Raw genomic sequence first — 24,837 nt, 5'->3', positions numbered from 1 at the left:
AAAAAGCTTCGACAATACTTTGAAGACAAAAGACAATGTAATGACATAAAGAACTGTGACAATACTTTGAAGACAAAATACAATGTAATGACATAAAGAACTGTGACAATACTTTGAAGACAAAAGACAATATAATGACATAAAGAACTGTGACAATACTTTGAAGACAAAAGACAATATAATGACATAAAGAACTGTGAAAATACTTTGAAGACAAAAGACAATATAATGACATAAAGAGCTTTGACAATACTTTGAAGACAATTTATGGGCCGGTCATCAGAAAGATCTTTACTACTGAGTACAGACAATGCCATATTTCTCACTAATAAAGGAAAGATACTTCATAGATGGGAAGAATACTTCAACAATGTCCTCATTCAGCAGTCATCTGTCAGTGAGTAGGCAAGTAAATGACTAGCCAAATGGAAAGCATCATGCTGATCTTCCAATGCTGACTGGAACTAAGAAAGCACACACTACTGACAAATGACAAAACTACCTGGAGCAAATGCTGTACCAGCAGAAGAAAACAAAGATGGAGCTTGCACATGGCACAAGAAATGACTTGACTCTACAAGTCAGTGCCTTTTTTTATTATAATTTATAGTTTAGCATTTACATTTTGCATTCTGTTATGGTAATGCAAAGCACTTTGTGTTTGTTCTGTGTTCATTGATAGTTAATTTAGCAGTATTTTTACCATTCATTTCTGTTATTCCCAATTTTGCTTGCATATGAAAGTGGTACATAACTGTTTCAGGCTGTGTACATTATATAAGTATGATGACCTCTTTCAAGCGACCACCCGCCATTAGAGATCATTTTTGTTGAGTGCTGGTTGTCTTTTAAGGCATGATTCTACCGGTACCTAAAATTGGAAGTTCTGTTCTGTCATTACCTTTTCTCGGAGGATATGTTGCCACCGTAAATGTGGTGTTCACTCCACTGCTTTGACTATTGACAAGATTGATCCCAGTCACAATGGCTGTGTATTTTCCCTCAAGAAGGTTTAGCTCTTGCAATTCCATGTATGTGTAGGACCCCTGGGGCTGACCAATAATAACGTGGGAAAACTCCACACCCTCTCCTTTTAATTTCACCTATAAAAGAAAAGCACGTAATGACATTAAAATTAAATAATGTTTTCATTTGGAAAATGTAGACTAAATGATCAAAATATTTTTCTTTTTAATTTCCTCATTTTAGGCAGATAATGGAGGCAGGAACAATAATGACAAGTGTTAAGCATGCTGGAATCCTGACTCGAAGGATACAGGTTTGAATTCTAATCAGACAGGATTGGTTCCTAAGGTGTGTACCATTAATTTCTAAATAGAAATCCAATGGATCTTTTCATTCCACCAAGTCAATTTTCCCTTGATACACGAGTTCATTCCCTAAATTTGGACCCTTCCTTTGGAGCCAGTGTTCCACCATTTATTTTGGGGGTAAGCACTTGGATGATTGGAGCAGAGCATGGCAATGGATACCATCACTTAGGAAGCCAATTCATTTTCTGTTTAGAATAAATTTCATTCAACCTTTTGTATCCTAAGGAGCCTCATGAGATGATGCATAGGCTATGTGACTTGTTGTCAGAATGCAATTCCAAAGTGATGGTAAGTACGTGGTTTCAGCTACTAACAAAGATTTTGTAGTTTTTCCATTAGTTCATGGTGTTTCCTAGTTTTTCCATTAGTTCATGGTGTTTCCTTGCATTTCAAGACCCCTGTAAATGACAACTGGACTTGATTAATAATATCTCCTTTATATTGCACAAAGTTTACAGTGATTCTTTCCTAGAGCAATTTTAATGTGCACTGGTGAGCACTGCTACCATAATGGTGGATGAGACATTTTTACCAACAGTGTACAGTAACAGATGAACAAAAAGGATTTCATTCCTGTAGGAAACACTGCAATTATATCATTGATAAGGTTCATGATAATGTGAGGAAACTCATTGGGCCAGCTGAGAAATCATTTCCATTAGCATGGCTAGTTTTTCCATCTTCACCTTGAATGATATCACAAGACATAACAAATGGTTTTGTTCTTGTTGGAAACCCACAGAAACTATATATAGTATCGATTTAATTCAAGAAGTTTAGGATCATGGTGCTTAAGCTCACAGAGTTGCAAAGAAGTCATTTCAATTAGCAAGGCTAGTCCTGCCCTCTTCATTAGCAAGACTAGTCCTGCCCTCTTCATTAGCAAGGCTAGTCCTGCCCTCTTCATTAGCAAGGCTAGTCCTGTCCTCTTCATTAGCAAGGCTAGTCCTGCCCTCTTCATTAGCAAGGCTAGTCCTGCCCTCTTCATTAGCAAGGCTAGTCCTGCCCTCTTCATTAGCATGGCTAGTCCTGTCCTCTCCATTAGCAAGGCTAGTCCTGCCCTCTTCATTAGCAAGGCTAGTCCTGCCCTCTTCATCTTGAGCAATATCACATGAGTCACAAGACACAAACGATGTCGCCTATGGACCAGAAAAAAGTGTGCTGCAAATGGTAACAACAAGATGATCTCCTATAAAAGTTCTGTTACAAAGTAATGTTAGCATCCTTTAAAAAGAACACACAGAAGCATAGGTTCCAAACATCCCAAGTTGATGATTGCAAAGAGTAATCTCTCCTTGACAATTACAATCACTGACTCATTTGGGCATCATTGGGGATAAGGTTCTTCAGTGCATATCGTGGCCGAGATGTTACAGTTCAATAAACTCAAGGATTGTACAGGGCCTGCCATTTCTGTCAAATTGGATACTGTTGTGAATTTTGCCATGCACAGTTCATGTGGCCAAAGAAATATACAAATTTATAAGTGCCAAGGTAAAGGCTGGAATTTCGGTTCAAAATTTTTAGACCATAATAGGTTTCCTGACATCCATCTGCAAAAAATGCATTATCAACACAATCATTCACTTGCATACCAATATCATAATAATTCCCCCCATAATGGACCTTAGTCTTCCACCTGACCTCAGGTCACAACTAACACTTTCTAAAAAATAAATTACCTAATGAAAAATAACCTTCAAGAAAGTTTTTAATGTTTACAAAATCAAATGTTAGCTATTATCAGAAAGTATGTTACTAAAATTTTAATATATAACTTGGACTAGAGGTACACCGGGTAAAATTGTAGTGGAATTCCAATAACCTATAACCAGGTCCAAATAAACATGTTTACTTCTATTAATAATGATCACACTTTTCTGGTGGCCTAGTGGTTAGAGCATCCACCTTGAATGTGAGAGGTTGCAGGTTTGAACCCTGGCCAAGTCATACCAAAGACTTATAAAAATGCTACTAGCAGCTGCCTTGCTTAGCAATCAGCATTAAGTGGTAAGTGTTACGACTGGTCAGCCTGGTGTCAGTATATCGTGACTGGGTGGGGCATGATGCTAAATGTCTATGGCATAATGCCCCAGTGCTAGACATCACAATGAACTGCCACACTGCAGATATTGTAGCAATAGGACTGAAAAGTTGTTAAATATACGTTAAAGATCTAAATCACACAAACACATTAATAATGATCTTAATATTTAACCTAGAGAATACTTTAACTATGTATTAGTTGTTTACAGAATAAAAAAAATCAATTCAGGTCAAGTAAAAACTTGATCTTGGACAAGGTTAGTCCAACATACAATCTTATATTACAATAGGATATAATGAAGTAAAAAAAAACCAAAAAAACCTAACAAACAAACAATGCAAATTATATATATATATATATATATATATATATATATATATATATATATATATATATATATATATATATATATATATATATATACACATGTATATATATACATATATATATACATATATATATATATATATATATATATATATATATATATATATATATATATATATATATATATATATATATATATATATATATATATATATATATATATATATATATATATATATATAATTCCAGTGCATATAAGTTTTGTACCTCATATCTGTTAATGGGAATTATATCCTCAAATCCAGTCCACTTCAACCTAATATTTGTGTTGTTACTCTGATAGCGGTCCATTGCTGTGTACTCTGTGATGGACTGTGGAACCAAAGCCAGGACCACAGATTCTGTATTTGGTGGTGTTGTGATAATCAGCAACCCATCCGAGGACTTGATGGAATGGAGTCCGGCATGATTATAGCAACGAATGGTTGAGTAAAGAGTTTTTCGATTTATAAGAGCATATGGTAACTGCACTTTTCCAGATGTTTTATCTTCAGTTGTAATGTAAGCCTGGATGTCTATGCCACCTGGACTGGTTCCTGAAATTAATCACAACCTAAGCTGAATAACCAAGTGGAAGTGGGCAGAAGCAGTAATCCAAGATGCCAACATAAATGGCACACAGGGAAGGCAAGCTTAAAATATGTCTCCTAGGATTCTCGAATTACTCTTGAGTTGAAATAAAAATCATACAAAATCCTGAACAATATCTATGGGTGATTGACTTCTAACATTTTAAAGGAACTGCTCCTGAGGTCCTAGTATATTTTACTGGAACAGTTATGAAATTCAAGATCGACATAATTTATCACAGATTTGCCATATCAGACAATATATTTAAGAACAATATTTGATTTCCTGAAAGAGCTGGTTTGCCAAGATGACTACGCAAGTAGCAGAAACAGGGGACATAACTCTAAATATCTGACTAGTTCTTTTTTTAATTTTTCTTATTATGTGACTCAGTACAGTTCTTTCCCACATTATTCTAATTGCCTCATGGGCACTTAATAATCTACTGGTATGTGCTGTCTCATAAAAAAACAACAATGCAAAACCTATTTTCTGAAAAAAGGGAATAGAGGAGGACCAAATTATTATCATTCAATAAGTGAGGAAACAGACAGCCCACCTTAAATTCAGCAACATTGAGAAAAAACTTTGAGACTTTTTTTTATGAAATTGTGAACTTTGAAGCTTTAATATAAAACTGTAAGCTTTGAAACTTTCATATGAAATTGTTAGTTTTGAAACTTTAATATAAAATTGTAAGCTTGGATGATTTCCTTTCACCTCCTTAAGAAAATATAGTGATTCTCCTTTATGAGTTTTTTTTTTTTAAAAGAATGCAGAACAAGTGAATAAGATGCAAAACCCAACAAGGCTCCCTAAAAATCAACATTGTAGCCATGGGCTCCTTGAATTCAACATATGGTAGCCCTGGGCTTCTTGAATTCAACATATGGTAGCTCAGACCTCCCTGAATTCAATGGTAGCCCTGACCTAACATTATGGTAGCCCCTGGATTTTGGGCCCATGCAATATATGTCAAACCCTGACTTACCTATGGCCCATTCACAAAAATCTAGACCTGACTCTTTATCATCCACATTCCAAACAACACGAATGACATTCTCTGACTGCACGTCCTTGTCCTCATCTGAAAAACAGACAGAGAAGAGTTTGATTCAAAGTCTTTAAGTATTAATATCTACAACTATGACCTAGGGATCATCCAAGGGTCATTACATACCAACTAGAACTTCTGAATATTTAGGTAAACTTACACATAAATTATACATTATCTTGTTTTGTCAGAGTTATTGAGATGACTGGAAAAAACATTGGGCAGATTGTTAGAGAGACAAAAAAAAATGGAACAAATGAGGGGCAGACTGACAGCCACTGCTGCAAATAGTGGACATATTGATAGACTAATGGATAACTGGAAAAACACACTGAAACCTGAGAATTAAGCACACCCTTAAGGCTTCACCAGTGTCCTCAATCTTTAGTGTCCTTTCTTATCAGAGACTGACCTGTGCACCTCAGATTTCCTCTCAGGCTTGGGATTTCCCAATAAATTGTTCTGCAAAAGATCTCTGCTTGTTCACTCTATCTGATATGACTCCTGATTTTCAAGGAATCAGGAATTTTGGTGTGCAAGTGAGCAGCCCATGCATACAGTCCTCTTAGTGAATTAACTTAGGTATCTTAAAATAAATATCTGATATTGTATGTGGTACACATGACTGACACTAGGAATTGTTTTTATTTATAACTAATAATATCTGTGACAGTAGCTTTTCATTCTGGTTGATATGGAAGCCAGACACTGTTGCTTGGTAAACCACGTCCACATGCATGTATATACAAACACTGAAGTAACCAAGAGTAGATTTAGACAGTTCATGCACTGTGACAGCTAGGTTAATTCCAATAAACATTACAACTATACCATGTACTCACACACACTTGAACCATCATGAACAAAGCTGAAAACTGGTGGTGTGAGGTCAATTATGATGGGATCAGAGGTCACTTTGGAGGTCAATTCCACAGCATTGGTTGCTATGACACTGACATAAATGTAGGTGTTATGCACCAGATTGACATCTTTACTGCTGCTGTGTGTTTTTATGCCAACTGATGTGTAGTCCTGGAGATGTGTACCATAGGGGGAGTAACCTGAAAGGTACAGAACATTGCAAGTAGCAGAAGCAAACATTATCCTAGTGCTAAGAAAATTTTGGTTTTAATAGGAATTCTCATAACAGTGCAGATGCCATTAATGTTATTTACACTTAAAAGCTTAAAAATGACCTTTCTGGTCAAAGATCATTCTATGTGCTCAGACAAAAACATCTCAATATGCAACTAGAAATGTGTCTATACAACAACTGACCCAATAGTATGGTACAAATGTGTCTATACAACATATGCCCCAATATTATGGTACAAATGTGTCTATACAACATATGCCCCAATATTATGGTACAAATGTGTCTATACAACAATTGACCCAATAGTATGGTACAAATGTGTCTATAAAACATATGTCCCAATAGCATGGTACAAATGTGTCTATACAACATATGCCCCAATAGTATGGTACAAATGTGTCTATACAACAATTGACCCAATATTATGGTACAAATGTGTCTATACAACAATTGACCCAATAGTATGGTACAAATGTGTCTATACAACATATGCCCCAATAGTATGGTACAAATGTGTCTATACAACATATGCCCCAATAGTATGGTACAAATGTGTCTATACAACAATTGACCCAATAGTATGGTACAAATGTGTTTATACAACAATTGACCCAACAGTATGGTACAAATGTGTCTATACAACAATTGACCCAATAGTATGGTACAAATGTGTCTATACAACATATGCCCCAATATTATGGTACAAATGTGTCTATACAACATACAGCATGGTACAAATGTGTCTATACAACATATGCCCCAATAGTATGGTACAAATGTGTCTATACAACATTTGCCCCATTATTATGGTACAAATGTGTCTATACAACATACAGCATGGTAAAAATGTGTCTATACAACATATGCCCCAATAGTATTGTACAAATGTATCTATACAACATAAGGTCCAGTAAAGTGTAATTTGGTGTTGTTCATCACAAGGGTCAGTGAAGAGTTACATTATGGAAATAATTCATGATCTCTCCATGAAACTTATTTAAGCCATTCTCTTAAAGATCACACTCAGATTTCAACCTGGCTTGATTCAACATAGGGATATTTTCTGCACCTCTGTTCCACAATAATGATCAAAACAGGAGTATTAATATTTCAACTTTTGAGGAAAACTATATGTTTTCAGTGGGCAAATGTTTCCTGGGTTATTCCAAGGAACAACAATTCTGTATTTCCAAATAAAAGTGTGCCATAATCTGACCCAGTCCCATGCCAATCAAAATGCCAATTAAAAATTACCAAACTCTTTTATGATTTTAAGTTGCTAATCAACAATAAGCCATCCCACTGCTGATACAACAATTAAAATAAACATTTACTTATGTACAGCCTAAGAATAATCCACATTTACCTACTTACAGCCCAAGAATAATCCACATTTACCTACCTACAGCCCAAGAATAATCCACATTTACCTACCTACAGCCCAAGAATAATCTACATTAGCCTAACCTACAGCCCAAGAATAATCCACATTTACCTACCTACAGCCCAAGAATAATCCACAATTGGACTCTCAAGATCCACAAAACTCCAATAAGCATGAACTGAAGCCCAGTCATGAATAAACACAGTCTGTACTTTTACTGCATTTGCTGTTGAGCTCACATCAAGTTGGGACAAATAGTTCTGTTGGACTTTAACTTGGTCCAAGGCAAATCCTGTCATTTCATCATAGCTGCCAAACTGAAGCATGATTGTATTTGATTTGGCCATAAAATAATACACATAGTACTGCCAGTACAAATCAGAGTTGTCAGAACTTGATGACTTTACATCTTTTCTACTTGGCTTTGTGTACAACAGAAAAACATAAGCAGCATCACCAAATTTTACAAACCCTTCCCTGTTGGAAACAAAAGTGGTGTCCAAAGGTAAATGACTGGCATAGAATGACACTCTATATTTTTCTCCAACATGTAACCCAGTCAAATTCTGGATAATTCCACTTCCACGGATTTGTACAAAAGAGTGTCCCTGTTGTGCCATGCTGTTGTTGGAGGCATAAACAATTCCACAACTTGATTTTATGTGTGGATCAGCAATATTCCAGTCCTGTAGTACTTGTGTTCCACACTGTCTCTGTAAAGAGCTATTGTAACTGACTTTATCCTCATCACGACCCAATTCAAAAGATGGATTTCTGACAAGATTGTCTCCAAAGCTGTGTTTATTTTCAGGATCGGGAGGTGCTGTGTCGACAAGAACACCATCAGACTGAACTATGGCTGAAGAATATCCACTGAAATCCACAGCATACACAAGGAACTTCACTTTTGCACCTGAAATAATATAAAAACTAGAAATGTGGTCATAGAACATGAATACCCTAACACAATATCTTAAAAGTGATGTAAATGCAAAAATTAAGATTTGACGGTTGAATGAATGTACAGAATTAACAGTTGAATGAATGTACAAAATGTACAGTTGAATGAATGTACAGAATATACAGTTGAATGAATGAACAGAATGTACAGTTGAATGAATGTACAATTGAATGAATGTACAGAATGTACAGTTGAATGAATGTACAGAATATACAGTTGAATGAATGAACAGAATGTACAGTTGAATGAATGTACAATTGAATGAATGTACAGAATGTACAGTTGAATGAATGTACAGAATGTACAGTTGAATGAATGTACAGAATATACAGTTGAATGAATTAACAGAATGTACAGTTGAATGAATGGACAGAATGTACAGTTGAATGAATGTACAGAATATACAGTTGAATGAATGTACAGAATATACAGTTGAATGAATGAAGAGAATGTACAGTTGAATGAATGAACAAAATGTACCGTTGAATGAATGTACAGAATATACAGTTGAATGAATGTACAGAATATACAGTTGAATGAATGAACAGAATGTACAGTTGAATGAATGTACAATTGAATGAATGTACAGAATGTACAGTTGAATGACTGTACAGAATGTACAGTTGAATGAATGTACAGAATGCGCAGAGGGGATGGCAAGACAGAGGGACAAGGGTTAGCACAAGACTACAAGGTCAAGGCCATCTATGCTTTACTAGTGGTGACTTTGCACATGAACACATTTTCCCCACCAGACCTCCCTCTCAAACAATAGCCAACACACTCAAAGTGGACAAATATTTTCCACACAATCACACATCACCAGTGCTACTACTTCCTGAAAGTTATTCACAACACCAAATGCAGCAGGAAAGAAGTGAAATATAGCTATTGCTGAGGATCAAATAAAGTACCTCCTGCACACAAAGCACATACTTACCACTAGACTTAAAGGTAAGAATGAGATAGGCTGTAAGTGACATATCTTGTAATCTCCTGGACTGCTTCACTACTTTCCGTGTCCGGAATCTTCAATCTATACTACAATCCAGTCTCTTTTATCTAATGCATTGAACTATTACTATTAATTTGATTTGCATTTGTAAATATGTATGCCTCAAATTGCAGTTGAAAATGTCTGAATGTAAAAGTAAAGAAAAATATGACTGAGTACCAGCCTGCCCCATGTTTAATAGCCCTCTGTGTAGACCCCAGTAGGGTACGACTGAAAATTATTAATCAATGTGTATAAATGACCTTGACCTTGATCTTATGTCAAGATATGCATTGTTAAACTAATCTTGCTGCTCAGAAACCATTATTTTATCATCAGATTGCCCTTGACTTTAACCTTTGATTTTAGATCCCAAAATATATTTTTCTTTTTTAGCCTAAGTGGAAGCCACCCATAATGTTTTATTAGGGACTTAAAACTATAAATTTATTGTACCAAAGCCATTTTTGGGGGGCTCAGAGGGAGCTGTGGTAAAGGATCTGGTGTACAAAGAAATACTGACTGTAATGGAATGAAAGGCCATGGTGTGACTACTTCACCTCACCTGTGTTAGTGTACAAAGAAATACTGTCTGTAATGGAATGAAAGGCCATGGTGTGACTACTTCACCTCACCTGTGTTAGTGTACAAAGAAATACTGTCTGTAATGGAATGAAAGGCCATGGTGTGACTACTTCACCTCACCTGTGTTAGTGTACAAAGAAATACTGTCTGTAATGGAATGAAAGGCCATGTTCTGACTACTTCACCTCACCTGTGTTAGTGTGCAAAGAAATACTGACTGTCTTGGAATGAAAGGCCATATTGTGACTACTTCACCACACATGTGTTAGTGCACGAAGAAATACTGACTGTAATGGAATGAAAGGCCATGTTGTGACTACTTCACCTCACCTGTGTTAGTGCACGAAGAAATACTGACTGTAATGGAATGAAAGGCCATGTTGTGACTACTTCAACTTACCTGTGTTTGTGTACAACATGAGTCACATCCCTTTGAACAATATAATGCTACTGTACAAATGTATAAATTCATTATGTTATTGCATTATGTATTAAAATATTGAATCTTCGATCACTAGTATATTAATACTTTGCTTCTTGTGTTTCACTATACATGTATGTTATAAACACACTATCAAACTACAATACATACCATTTTCCAATGATTCTGACAAGTCAAATGTTGCTTGAGTTTTCATTCCATTATTCCTCCAAGGTGTGAGGGTGCAGTTTCCTCCATTATCGGGGTCGGTATCAATGTCAGTGGCACACACGTAGTAACAGGCAATACCAGATCCTTTGTCTGTGAAGCCATGCCAAGTAGCTGATATAATCCGACTGTTATTCTGAAATTCTAGATCATGTAGACCTGGTAAAAACAAAAAAGTGTTACATTTATTTGTTTCAAAATGTAAACAAGAAACAGAGTGCATTACATAAAATGGTGGTGAAGTTATGAAGAGCACAAGAGAAAAGCAATCCTGCTGATCTCAACCCAGCATTCAAGGAAGTAACCTGGCCAGAGTCCTAGATCATATTTACTTAGCATGTGACTCTGTTTTTGGCATTTTGAGACCATAGTTTAAATAAGAATGAAATGTTTATACAAAGGTGTTAAATATCAACGGTTAAATGAAATTAACATCAAACTTCAACTTGGTAAGCATCGACGAATTTTCCAATTTTATGAATCTAACCCCACATGATGTTTAGAATGCATACTGTGGCATAGCAGGGTAAAACTACAAATCACTGTGCATTATAAATCAAGAGAATTTATAGTGCAAATTTAAATGAATATGGTACATGCATGTAATAAATTTAATACAAGTAGGTTAGAGCAGAGTTTTTCGCTGAATGTCAAGTCAAATGTGATAGGTTTCTGATAATATTTCAGGAACATAAGAGTCTTTACTCCATCCAGCTGTTTTTAATGTTGTAGCCATAGGTACCTAAGTGTCTTAAAAAGTAGCACCAGTGAATTCTATTATTGTATTATAATGTGAAATATTGATGTCGATGGCAGCAGCTTGCAAGGTGCATTTTACTCATCCTGAAACAGTGTCATGGTTCATTGCCCCAAAACGGGCCTGGAAAATAAATATTTTTGTTTGTTCTACCTAAATATCTACAACAATGACTGTATACAGATGTCTGTCTGGCACATAAACTGCAAATTTCATCCAAAATGTTTCCTGCACATGGGTACATAATATTCCTTATTACAAAGTTAACTCTGTTCTTAAATACATCTCAATTTCTAAGATCTAAGAACTGAAGTGTTGGCCACTCTTTTGCCAAAAAGCAATGCCTGAAGCAAAACCAATGTGTATGATGGAAATTTCATTGGAAGATTATAAACTTGTGTAAGCAACTGTAAGTATCATGGCATATCAACATTCTATATGATTACATCCCATATGACTACATTCTTGGGTATATTAGGTCTCCTGTACAAACACTCATCTGCTAAAACATTTGACCAATGGGTGTTGAGAATAACTGGAACCATGTGACAAAACAAGAACTGTGCTAATAGCAGATTTGGTTGTACTTATAGCATTACAGCCTAATCCATTATGAAAAAGCATAGTTAAGGATTCTAAAACAAAACATACAGATGAGCAAAATAGATATAGTTTTGTCATAAAAGCACAGCAATTGCTGGAGATATGTCTGATGTTGGACCTAATGTTGACTGTTTCCAAGTAAAGCATAAAATGTCATAAACTGACTGCTCTAAAGTTCTATTTTCCATAGTTTTCCTTGTAACCAAAACACTTCCAATCTGAGCTTTTTCAATGGATGTATTATTGTGGGGTCTTGTGGATGAAACAGAATTGTTGGTATTCGGAGCAGTATGAATAACCAAATGACACAAAAAACAGTAGTTTGGAGAACCATTACTGAGTAATAAAGATTCATGCTTCCATCACCAGCTCCCCTTTCCTCCAACTTCTGCAGAATTCTAAGACTCCAAGATGCGGAAAAAGCATCAAAAGTGAAATTCAAGGGTCTGGTTTGCATGAAGCATATCTAGACTGCTGACAATTTGGTCTTAAGATAAAAAGGTCAGTATCACATTTACCAAATTATGTTCAATTGCCTGGGAAATTTCAGGCCTCAGTACGCATTTAGAATCATGATTTAACTTGCACAACAGAACAATATGACGCTGGGATACTTAGACTGGGCGAATGGTGAAATGCCTATTTTGACTATAATCAGTCAACAAGTTTGTGACCTTTGTCACTCAAAACCATGGGACTGTCAAATTCATCCCTATGCTATTTCAAATTATAATCCTTTTCTGTGTCTTAAAAGAAAATGGAATGAATTCATATTTCAAACAATAATATGGGCTGGAAAAAATCTTAACATTTTTAACATACCCAGATTTAAAACGTTCATGAAACTGCCATAAAATCTACCATATTATTTTAAATTCTAAACATAATTCTGGCAGGTGATAGTAAATTGTTTTGCTCAGCAGACATTTCAACTCATCCTGGACTGTTAAACAAAGGATTTTTCTACTAAGCAAGTGATTTTTTCAGCCAGTGAATATTAACTCACCAATCCCATCATACACCACTCCCGGGATGGGTGGCTCTGTATCCAGCAGAAATCCATCTGAGGATTCTGACCTGTGCCGTCCAGCATAGCTGTATGCAATGACGTTGGTATAATATTTTGTGTATGGCTTCCAGTTCGTGTAACTAATGAGGAAGTTGGTTGTAGATGGAGGAAGATTTTCATCAACATAATGAACATCATGACCTAAATGGAGGAAAGAAAACCAGTCACTGATTAGAAAAGAAAACCAGTCACTTAGGAATTTTCATGTCAGCTTCTAAGTCTATGAGCAAAATATGTTAATGCAATGATGTTAATACATTTCCAGACAAATAAAACTCAGTGAAAGTGTGTAAAGCAAACAATTCACTGCAGTAGATGAAACAATTGACACATAAGCAGCAAAATGGTGATGTTCTTGCTTTGTAACTATGGACTCCCAGGTTTAAGTCTCATTTTGGATTCATGTGTGTGTAAACTGTGGCCCATTTAAAATTGGTGGATTTATCAGAAATATCTTCTTTGGTCCAAGTCAAATATATTTCTATACCAACTTATGAACCAAAAAGAAAACTTAATATTAATTCTTACTACATGTACTTGCAAAACTTATATTTTTTCTTTAAATTTATGACATTAACTTTCTATTAAGAATTACTTAACAATTTATTCATGTTCCATTATAAACCAAAGTTTGCTAACAATTATTAAAAGCAGTTCATATTCATGTGTAATGAGACTCTGATATAGATCTGTGGAAATATCATAAACTGCCTCTTTGATCACTGTTACAAAAAGGTCAAACTTTGTGTCAGCAAAACACATGGTCATATTTCCCTATCTCAAAATTTAACTGGACCTACTTTGTGTAGGAATCAAAAACTCTACTGTAACCTCAATAGAATATCATGAAATATCACTCTGTAAACACATCCTGATGAGGAAGTTATGTGTCATTTAGTCACTGAAATAGTCCGTTTATATTAGTGAAATGTGACATCGCCTCATTACAATGTATAACAAGTACACCATATCATTTCATCTGTTAATTATGTTAATTTCTTTAATTTCTTTATTTATTTTATATTTTAATTCAACTTCATTCTGGTGCTACATGAAAAATTCAGTCCTTTATCTGACATTTGTTTCTTTGAGATTGCACAGATACACGCAAAAGTCTGGTTAAAGAGATCAGACCAATGATTCAGTTCTCACAGAATGTAATGTTAATATATTAATTTTTTTTATATTTTCTTCATTAGATTGTCATAGAAACTACATATACTTCCCTTAACTAGAGCTGGAGACTTTCTTTTGCCTTGGAAGAAAACAGTCATCTTGCAGCATTTTCTTGAGTGACGTACTACTAAAGAGGAGACTTTATAATCTATACCTAATGTAGCCTCACACCTATGTGCTATTTTGTCAGTAGAAAATTGAATACACGATACCAACATAAAAGTCAATATTTTATTGTCAACTTAGTAGTTAAACTGAAGTTTACAAAAATGTGTAATGGAAGAAAATTACATTAATTTGCTAGCCAAAGGATGCATTACAAAATATTTAATAGCCCACTTTTTATTTCCCTACTGGTTCTCTGGCTGTAAAATAATTAGTGTTCTAATAAATATGCCAGACATAAATTTGTACATTTCTGTTTATTGACAACCTTAGAAAACAAGTATGCACTACACTAATGTGGATGGTATTGGAAGCGCATGCAATGATAATAACTGACGCTTATGTGATGTTGACAGATGATAAGAATGAATGTTGCATTGCAAGAAATGTTTACCACATTCACACATTATGTGTACATGCAGTAATATTATTGTTTTCCTTCATTTCCTGTGTGTCTGCCATATTCATACACATGTATGAAATATGCATCTGTAGGCATTATATAATACAAGATATGAAATAACACAACCTTGTTTTCATCAATTTTTGGTTCAAACATGTTAGTTTGGATGCTAAAGTGTTCTTAGTAATTTTTGTTTCTTGAATCATATAAAACAAGTTTTTATGGCCGCTAAGAGGTTCAGTTTGCTTTGCATCACTGGTCACATGAAACATTTATGAATGTTGCGATCTACAACCATAGTGGCCAGACTGTCAGCTGATAGTAATGCAAATAAATAGTATAAACAATGCAAACTAATTCTGACAGTACATATCACTCACACTTTGAAACTCATATCATAAACTACAGACATATTACAATGTCAAAAATGGCAAAACAATTAGGAAAAGCAATTTTAAAAGGAAACCTTCATTTCAAACCAGCTATTATTTCCCATAACAAAGGTGCACTGAGTCAGACAAAGGTACAGCAACATGTCACAAAAACACAATATAAATAACTTTTTCAGCTAAAGTACAATCTTGTTAAAAAAAAACCAATAAAAAAAACAAGTTCAGACACTGCTGAAGTATTGTTGCATTATAAGTTCTTAAGGCTGACTAAACACCAAAAGATTTATAAGTTATTCTGCATGTAGGCAACTTGGAATAAAAGGACGAAATTAGAAATTTCTCATTATTCATTCTTACAAAAAAGTGCTAGCATTCATGAATGAAGTAATGTAAGTGCAGACTTAAAAAATATAAAAATGACCCCCCCTAAAAAAAACAATAGAAACCAAAAACTAAGAATAATAAGAAAAATTCATCCAACATACAGCTAACATCCAGCAAACAACTGATATCCAACATACAGCTGAGACCCAACATACAGTTGACATCCAACATACAGTTGACATCCAACATACAGCTGACATACAAAATACAGTGACCATCCAACATACAGCTGACATCCAACATACAGTTGACATCCAACATACAGTTGACATCCAACATACAGCTGACATACAAAATACAGTGACCATCCAACATACAGCTGACATCCAACATACAGTTGACATCCAACACACAGCTGACATACAACATACAACTACCAACAACCCGCAACCTTCTGCATCTGAGGCGGACACTCTAATCACTAGGCCACAAGAACAGAGTTGTAAATTAGATAAGAAATTAAGCCATTTAAGAAAGATCTGAGATGAAATAAAAGTAAATCTGTTGCAAGATGATAAACAAATATGGGTGAAATTCAGTGACGATATATAAATGTATAATAAAAGAAATTTAAATTTGTTTACTAGCCAATGGGTGTATCTAAATTACCAAATATTCCATTTTTTTTCTTTCCACACCAGTGGACTGATTTTCAGGCTGTAAATTAATTAGTGGTCTGATACCTGAATGAGGCTACTATCTTTGGGAACATGAAATACACAAAAAAAGTGAAGGCATGCAGATGGTACATATTTAAGGTAGGTGATCCACACACAAAAAACTGAAGGCATGCAGATGGTACATATTTAAGGTAGGTGATCCACACACAAAAAAAAATTGAAGGCATGCAGATGGTACATATTTAAGGTAGGTGATCCACACAACAAAAACTGAAGGCATGCAGATGGTACATATTTAAGGTAGGTGATCCACACAACAAAAACTGAAGGCATGCAGATGGTACATATTTAAGGTAGGTGATCCACACAACAAAAAACTGAAGGCATGCAGATGGTACATATTTAAGGTAGGTGATCCACACAACAAAAACTGAAGGCATGCAGATGGTACATATTTAAGGTAGGTGATCCACACACAAAAAACTGAAGGCATGCAGATGGTACATATTTAAGGTAGGTGATCCACACACAAAAAACTGAAGGCATGCAGATGGTACATATTTAAGGTAGGTGATCCACACAACAAAAAACTGAAGGCATGCAGATGGTACATATTTAAGGTAGATGATCCACACAACAAAAACTGAAGGCATGCAGATGGTACATATTTAAGGTAGGTGATCCACACACAAAAAACTGAAGGCATGCAGATGGTACATATTTAAGGTAGGTGATCCACACAACAAAAAACTGAAGGCATGCAGATGGTACATATTTAAGGTAGATGATCCACATAACAAAAACTGAAGGCATGCAGATGGTACATATTTAAGGTAGGTGATCCACACACAAAAAAAAATTGAAGGCATGCAGATGGTACATATTTAAGGTAGGTGATCCACACAACAAAAAACTGAAGGCATGCAGATGGTACATATTTAAGGTAGGTGATCCACACAACAAAAACTGAAGGCATGCAGATGGTACATATTTAAGGTATGTGATCCACACAACAAAAACTGAAGGCATGCAGATGGTACATATTTAAGGTAGGTGATCCACACACAAAAAAATTGAAGGCATGCAGATGGTACATATTTAAGGTAGGTGATCCACAACCAATCACCTTAAGCCAATATCTGAGCATCAAGCTTTTAAAACTTGCTGTACAACCAAGGTTGTTGCTGTTGTTGTTGGGTTTAACGCCATTTTTTAGCACAAGATAGACTATACATGGCAGCCAGTATTATTGGTGGAGGAAGAACCTGGGAAACCCTGGAAAGAATCACCAACCCACGAGAAGCTACTGGCAAGCTTTCTCACATACCCACATAGACTGAACCCGAGATCAAACCCACGCAGACAGGTGAGATGGCAGTGATCTGTAACAGTGAGCGCTTTAGACCACTTGGCCACTTGGGGTACCCTACAACCAAGGTAAAATAAACACCATAAATTGATTAACTGGAATCATACAGCCATTGTTGTGCTGATGTGTCATTAAACACTAGTACTGACCAACAAAACAGTAATTGAGTCAAATATAAGTTGTTTTTTGCACGATCCTAAACCCTACCTGTACCCATAACCAGAAAGTAGGTCACTGTGTCATAAATGTGTTCCTACTGGCTGTGAGAAGTATTCCAAAAGATGAATGACACAAATAAACTTCAGAACTGAACATGCAACAGTTTCTGAGAAATTCAGCAAAATGCTAAAACATAACACTGGCACCTACAGCAACTATACCATTCTGGGGTCTTGGGCAGCCGAGTGGTCTAACATGCATGCCTTTACCAATCACTGCCATCTCACCTTTTGTCTGTATTGGTTTGGATCTCGGTCTTGGCGACTGGGTACTGTAGTATCATTGATTTTCATGGGGGACCAATTTTTGTGGTTTTTGTTGGTGTTCCAAACCATGAATTTAAATCCCTAATGAAAAATGAGCCACGTACGATGATGACACCACCCCTTTTTTTTATACAGTGTTTCATTCCTAGAGATTCACACAGCTACTAGTATTTGATAAATCAAGTTAAATACTGTAATCTGGTAATTAAATATTAGCTTTTACATGTGTTTGTTTTATTTTTATTTGAACCTTTTGAAACAAAAGTTATAAATCATTTTATATTGTTTCAATGTAACAGTTCAGTAAGGTATCAGATAGGTGTAATTTTACACTCAGTGCCTTAAATCACTATGTGAGGTAAGTAAGGATAAAGACAAAATAGAGAAAAAGCATAAGGTATTCAAACAATAGTAATACTGAAAATGAAAGAAAAAAATAATACAAAATAACAGTATATGAAAATTAAATTTAATACTTATTCAAATCGATCTTTCATTCAAGTACAACTGTTGTTGAAATATTTAAAACCTTCTAAATGCACATTTCATTTTATCCATGCATTTTTAATCCAAAAGAACAACAATCCTGTAAAATACTATAACTATTTCTTGAAACACTATTATTAATTAAACACTATGTATATACACTAATTACAGCAGAGTATTAAAGCTCACACTTCACAGATTTTTGGACAAAGCCACTGTATCAACATTGTGTCAATCAAGTCTCATGGTACTCACAAATCCTTCTCAGGTAAATAATCCCAAAATTGCTGAATTAAACAAGTCCAGCTTTCTCAATACCACTGATAATTAGGTCCGATCTTTCGCTCATTGTCGCGTGGGCTGAAATTATCCATTCAGCATGAATTGGCTTGATTAATGAGGTTGCAAGGTTTACTAATACTGTGCAATGATCATCACCAGTAACATCTTTTTCCATAATGGCATCAATGACCTGTTTAACATACCACTCGTGGAAGTGTGACTTTAATTCTTCTTTGTACTCTTTATTTACTGTCAAGTCTAGTGGTTGAACATTAGCTGCCTGGTAAGCAAGCACCTGCGCCATGTTCACAGCTTCTGATGGGTTAGGAAGTCCAGGAACTGAGGGGGGTGTCTAAGTTAAATTTTGCCACTATTAAGCCACTGTGTTTAAACACCATGATCATCAGAAAGTACTGATGGTGTGCAACTTGATGGACAGTGGTTTAAGTAAGAGATCATTCATATGTACTTTAATAACCGATTGACCTAGTGTTGTTGACTGCGTCAGCTTCCTTTAATGTGTTAACACTCAAATGAAAACATGGTGAAAGTGATTAATCTTGACAGGTGTTTTGTTTGTGCTCAAAGAGATGGAAGTATTGATTTAGTGTTGTTGGCTGTGTCGGCTTTGATTGATGTTATTCACTTGGTCGAAAACACATATAAGTATTGAACTTGCCAGGACATTGATTTGTGCTCATACAGGTGGTAATATTGTTTGAAACATTAAAGTGACTGCCATTTGCATCAGCATAATTTTATTCTTTCATATTCTTTATTTTGGGTAATTGTAGAGGTTAAACCATGAAATTAAATATCTACTAATATGCAAAACCATGAATTTAAGTACCCATGAAAATGCTATTTTTTTGTACAAAACCACAGAAATTGAGCCCAATGAAAATAAATGATAATACAGTATGTGAGAAAGTTTGCCGGTAGCTTCCCACGGGTTGTTGCTTCTTCCTTGGATTTTCCCACGTTCTTCTTCTACCAGTTACCCTGGCCACAATGTAGCCTAATGTACGCTGAAATACGGTGTTAAACCCCCAAAAACAATAACAATTATTGCATTTCAAACAGCATTTCACCCATGACAAAACTGGGGTGTAAGACTAATATAGTTATCAATACAGCTGGGGTGGGGTTGTTATTATGAAAGAGATTTTAATTAGATATTTGCCAAAATTTGGTAACCATGGATGGTGGACTTCATGAAGCACAAGTTTATTATCAGATAAATACTGTACCAGCTGTTTCCTACCTTAGCCTGTGTGCATATGACAAATAATAAGTCAACTGCATCTCATCTTTTGTAACATACCATTAATGGTTGTAAGTACTGAACAGTCTTTGAGTTCAAGGAGACTTACCTCCAGGGGAGGTGCTGACATAGATCTTGAAGTAACTGACTTTATCTGTTGTGTACAAAAACTTGTTCTCCCATTCTGCATACAGTGTCATCTTCTTCCTGATGAAATCAATGTCCTTTGTCTGATTCAGTGTTAATTTGTCTCTCACCTGTAAAAGTGTGAATCATTTAATATGAGATTTGTTTAGCTAATAGATATAGAATGATTCTGTGTTAATTTGTCTCTCACCTGTAAATTTGTGTCAATCAGGCATTTGTATAGTTATACAGTATGATTCTATGTTGATTTGTCTCTCACCTGTAAATGTGTGAATATAAGGATCAGGCACAGTTTGCCAATTTTTATAGAATCTCTCACCTGTAAGTGTGTAAATGTAATGCCCTGAAGCATAGTTTGCTTAATCATTTTTGTAGGGGTGAAAGATTAATCAATAAGTCAATGCATCAATACTTTTTCCATATCAATAAAAGAGATGAAAATAAAGACAAAATGATACTTACCATACAAGTTACATTTATCTTCTGAAGTCATGAATAGTATTAAGCTGTTTGCCTTTTTAATCTTAAATTTGAGAATTTATCCAAGACGCAGGCATATGTACTCATTTATGTCCAATTAAAAAAGAATAATGACAACACCCACTTGTCTTTTATAAATTAATACAAGATGATATGCTTTGAAATCTGCCCTACCCATCCCTCTGCCAATTCCATGCTTATTATTTTGTCCTGTCAGCATATTCAGTCACTGATTATATGAACATAATGAAGACATTCCAAATTTAAATACTTTACTGATCATTTAATAACCTGTTGCTTTGTATCTTGTCTACTTTGACACACTAAAAGCATTGCATCAAACCTCGATCCATATAGATAACAAACAAAAAGCAAATCTTGTCCAAATGTGGATTTTAACATTGTGGCTATTTATATTTTACCAACTGCAGATATAGGAGGTTATAATAAGCAAGGTGACATTTTTATGGGATTTCATATTTCATGATCTCACATTTAAATTTTAACAAATGTTCCACTGCTACAAAAATTCCCATAATACAGTATTGCAATGACTTACTGCTGCCCCTTGTACTGATGTTGTTTTTGGAGGTGCTGTGTCAATGATTACTCCAGGACTTTTAAATATGGCATAGACCCCATCAGCATACCAGGCCCTCACAAACACTGAATACTTCATCCCATATGAAAGTTTTTTGCCTGCAATTGAATAAAAGAAAAATGCAAACTGTTGACCCATTTTCAAACAATAAAATGTATTCATAAGTTTGGTACTGGTAAACAAATTCTTAATACTGATGATTTGGGACACGTTTGACTTTACAATTTATATTTCAAAAACTTAAGGCAAAATGAGGATCTCTCATAAATATTGTATAATTTATTTAGCATAAAAGACATTTTTCTTCATTTACACATATAATGACACATTGAATTCATATTTAACACAATACACTCTGTGTGTGTGTGTGTGTGTGTGTGTGTGCATTATTTCATTCAAATTAACAAAAAAATCTCATTTACTTTTTAAAAAAAGCATAAGTAGTAATATTATCCTAAATTTTTTTAAGTCCTGAAAGATTATAAAGTAAATAAATCTGTGTTAAATAAAGGCATATGACATTTATGCCCTTCCAATCAATTTGATTAACATATCATGGCCTACTTATAATTAGTAGATCTGACAAACACTTAAAGGTCCATGTTCTGGAATTCTAGATCCATCTAATAGGTATGACAGACTAAAAGGTCCATGTTCTGGAATTCTAGATCCATCTAATAGGTATGACAGACTAAAACATCCATGTTCTGGAATTCTAGATCCATCTAATAGGTATGACAGACTAAAACATCCATGTTCTGGAATTCTAGATCCATCTAATAGGTATGACAGACTTAAAGGTCCATGTTCTGGAATTCTAGATCCATCTAATAGGTATGACAGACTTAGAGGCCCAGGTTCTGGAATTCTAGATCCATCTAATAGGTATGACAGACTTAGAGATCCATGTTCTGGAATTCTAGATCCATCTAATAGGTATGACAGACTTAAAAGTCCATGTTCTGGAATTCTAGATCCATCTAATAGGTATGACAGACTAAAAGGTTCATGTTCTGGAATTCTAGATCCATCTAATAAGTATGACAGACTAAATGGCCCATGTTATGGAATTATAGATCCATCTAATAGGTATGACAGACTAAATGGTCCATGTTATGGAATTATAGATCCATCTAATAGGTATGACAGACTAAAAGGTCCATGTTATGGAATTATAGATCCATCTAATAGATGTGACAGACACTGTAAAAGGTCAATGTTCTGGAACTCCAGATCCATCTAGTAAATGTGACAGACACTGTTAATGGTCCATGTTCTGGAATTCTAGATCCATCTAATAGGTATGACAGACTTAGAGGCCCATGTTCTGGAATTCTAGATCCATCTAATAGGTATGACAGACTTAGAGATCCATGTTCTGGAATTCTAGATCCATCTAATAGGTATGACAGACTTAAAAGTCCATGTTCTGGAATTCTAGATCCATCTAATAGGTATGACAGACTAAAACGTCCATGTTCTGGAATTCTAGATCCATCTAATAAGTATGACAGACTAAATGGCCCATGTTATGGAATTCTAGATCCATCTAATAGGTATGACAGACTTAAAAGGTCCATGTTCTGGAATTCCAGATCCATCTAATAGGTATGACAGACTAAATGGTCCATGTTCTGGAATTCTTGATCCATTTGTCTTCACTAATCTAAGAGAATAAGCACCACATTTCATGTCTGAGATAGTTATCATTACAAACAATATTCCAAAAATGTTTTTTCACTTTCATAACTGTAAAGCTATCATTTTATTGCTAAATCAAAGGTCAACACAATATGACCTTGTATTGGTGTCTGTCAGAGAAATGTCATGTAAAAATTTTAGATTTTTTTAAAAAGCAAAGTGTCCTTCCACTATAAAGTAACTGATGAGCAAACTCAAGAGTCTAAGTCCATTAAATTTTGGTGAAAGCTGAATTTGGTCTTCAAGTTGGTCTTTTAATTTCAAGCTTTACACCAAATTTGGATCAAATCCTTGAAGCTATGAAAAAGTTGCCGATAAAAGCCAAGATCCATGATGGACACAAACATATGGTATACTTTGTTTCCTTACATATATAATAATAATAATAATAATAATAATAATAATAATAATAATAATAATAATAATAATAATGAGGACTTGGTATAGCGCCTAATCTTTAGAAGCTCTAAGTGCTTTACAACATTTAGATAACACCTATAAGATAAAAAAACATATAATAATATTATTACAAAAACGAACACCATGAAATTAGAAAAACATTAACAAATAAAAAAACATGCTGAGAATATTTCAGGTAGGAAACATTATTAGGTCGTTAAGTTTATTCTTGAATATACTAGAGATAATTTATTGTGTGGAAAAAAAAAAATGTGAAATTTTAATGAATGGTGAAGCCAGGAGTTGTATATATCATCTTTGATACCATAAGATGAAATATAGTTGGTATTTTCATAGGAAAAGAAATTTTTCTTTTTTATTATATGCCAGAAATGCTCCAAATGGAAGCAAGAAATATTAAAATCACTGCAATGTAGCCCATATTTAACTTTTTATGGCTGTGTATTCATGCACTTTATCTTGGATAAGTCTGAACTCATCCTTGGAGATGGCATTGTTGCATAAATATGTGGTCTGTGATTGTGCTGAGCTTGGATTCACTGTAGATGTTGTCAACACCAGCCACAGAATTTATTGACCTGGTAACTTGTACTTTTTTGTACAGAGCACGCCAGTGTTCGATCTTTTGCAGAAAATGTCAGCTTTACTGATCCTTCTCTGGTGAAAATCATGCTGTAAGTCTTGGACATAACAAATTCCTCTATAAGCAACTTGATATGTAATGTTTAATTGGTTTGGAGGGGTGGGTGGGCACAATGGCAATGATGTCAAACAACAGGTCACTTTCCTTGGTATATTTAAACACTATTGTGTTCAACATTCCTGCCACCAACACATTAAAAGTTGGCCATCATGCCATCTATCTGCAGCATTTTCATTGACTCTTTCTCGGGCTGACCGCTGCTATGTGATATGGTGCTTATTTATATAACTCTGTTTTTTGTTGGTGAGACACGTTATTGAGGCCCTACA

At 34.9% G+C, this 24,837-nt stretch overlaps 1 protein-coding gene and 1 long non-coding RNA gene across 2 annotated transcripts in view; one reads left to right on the top strand and one right to left on the bottom strand.

The window, feature by feature from the left end:
• Positions 1-21,834, bottom strand: part of LOC149790375 (uncharacterized) — a 28,623-nt gene extending 6,789 nt beyond the window's left edge. The window contains exons 1-9 of the mRNA XM_089972424.1: positions 21,703-21,834; positions 20,626-20,773; positions 13,428-13,631; positions 11,005-11,220; positions 7,988-8,785; positions 6,235-6,453; positions 5,330-5,425; positions 3,976-4,304; positions 902-1,103 (exon numbers count right to left, since the gene is read on the bottom strand). Of these exons, the coding sequence (XP_089828550.1) occupies positions 902-1,103; positions 3,976-4,304; positions 5,330-5,425; positions 6,235-6,453; positions 7,988-8,785; positions 11,005-11,220; positions 13,428-13,631; positions 20,626-20,773; positions 21,703-21,822 (2,332 nt within the window). The 5' untranslated portion in view covers positions 21,823-21,834. The remainder of the gene's footprint in view (positions 1-901; positions 1,104-3,975; positions 4,305-5,329; positions 5,426-6,234; positions 6,454-7,987; positions 8,786-11,004; positions 11,221-13,427; positions 13,632-20,625; positions 20,774-21,702) is intronic.
• LOC149790376 (uncharacterized) lies at positions 1,214-10,921 on the top strand. The gene is made up of 3 exons (XR_016423830.1): positions 1,214-1,314; positions 8,684-9,787; positions 10,224-10,921. It is a non-coding gene; the product is annotated as an uncharacterized LOC149790376 (long non-coding RNA).
• Positions 21,835-24,837: the final 3,003 nt, after the last annotated feature.

This window comes from Sinohyriopsis cumingii, chromosome 10 (assembly GCF_028554795.1).
Source record: "Sinohyriopsis cumingii isolate HCF-2022 chromosome 10, ASM2855479v2, whole genome shotgun sequence".
NCBI lineage: Eukaryota > Metazoa > Mollusca > Bivalvia > Unionida > Unionidae > Sinohyriopsis > Sinohyriopsis cumingii.
Note: the sequence above shows the minus strand (reverse complement) of the source record. Positions and strands in the feature narration are given on the sequence as shown.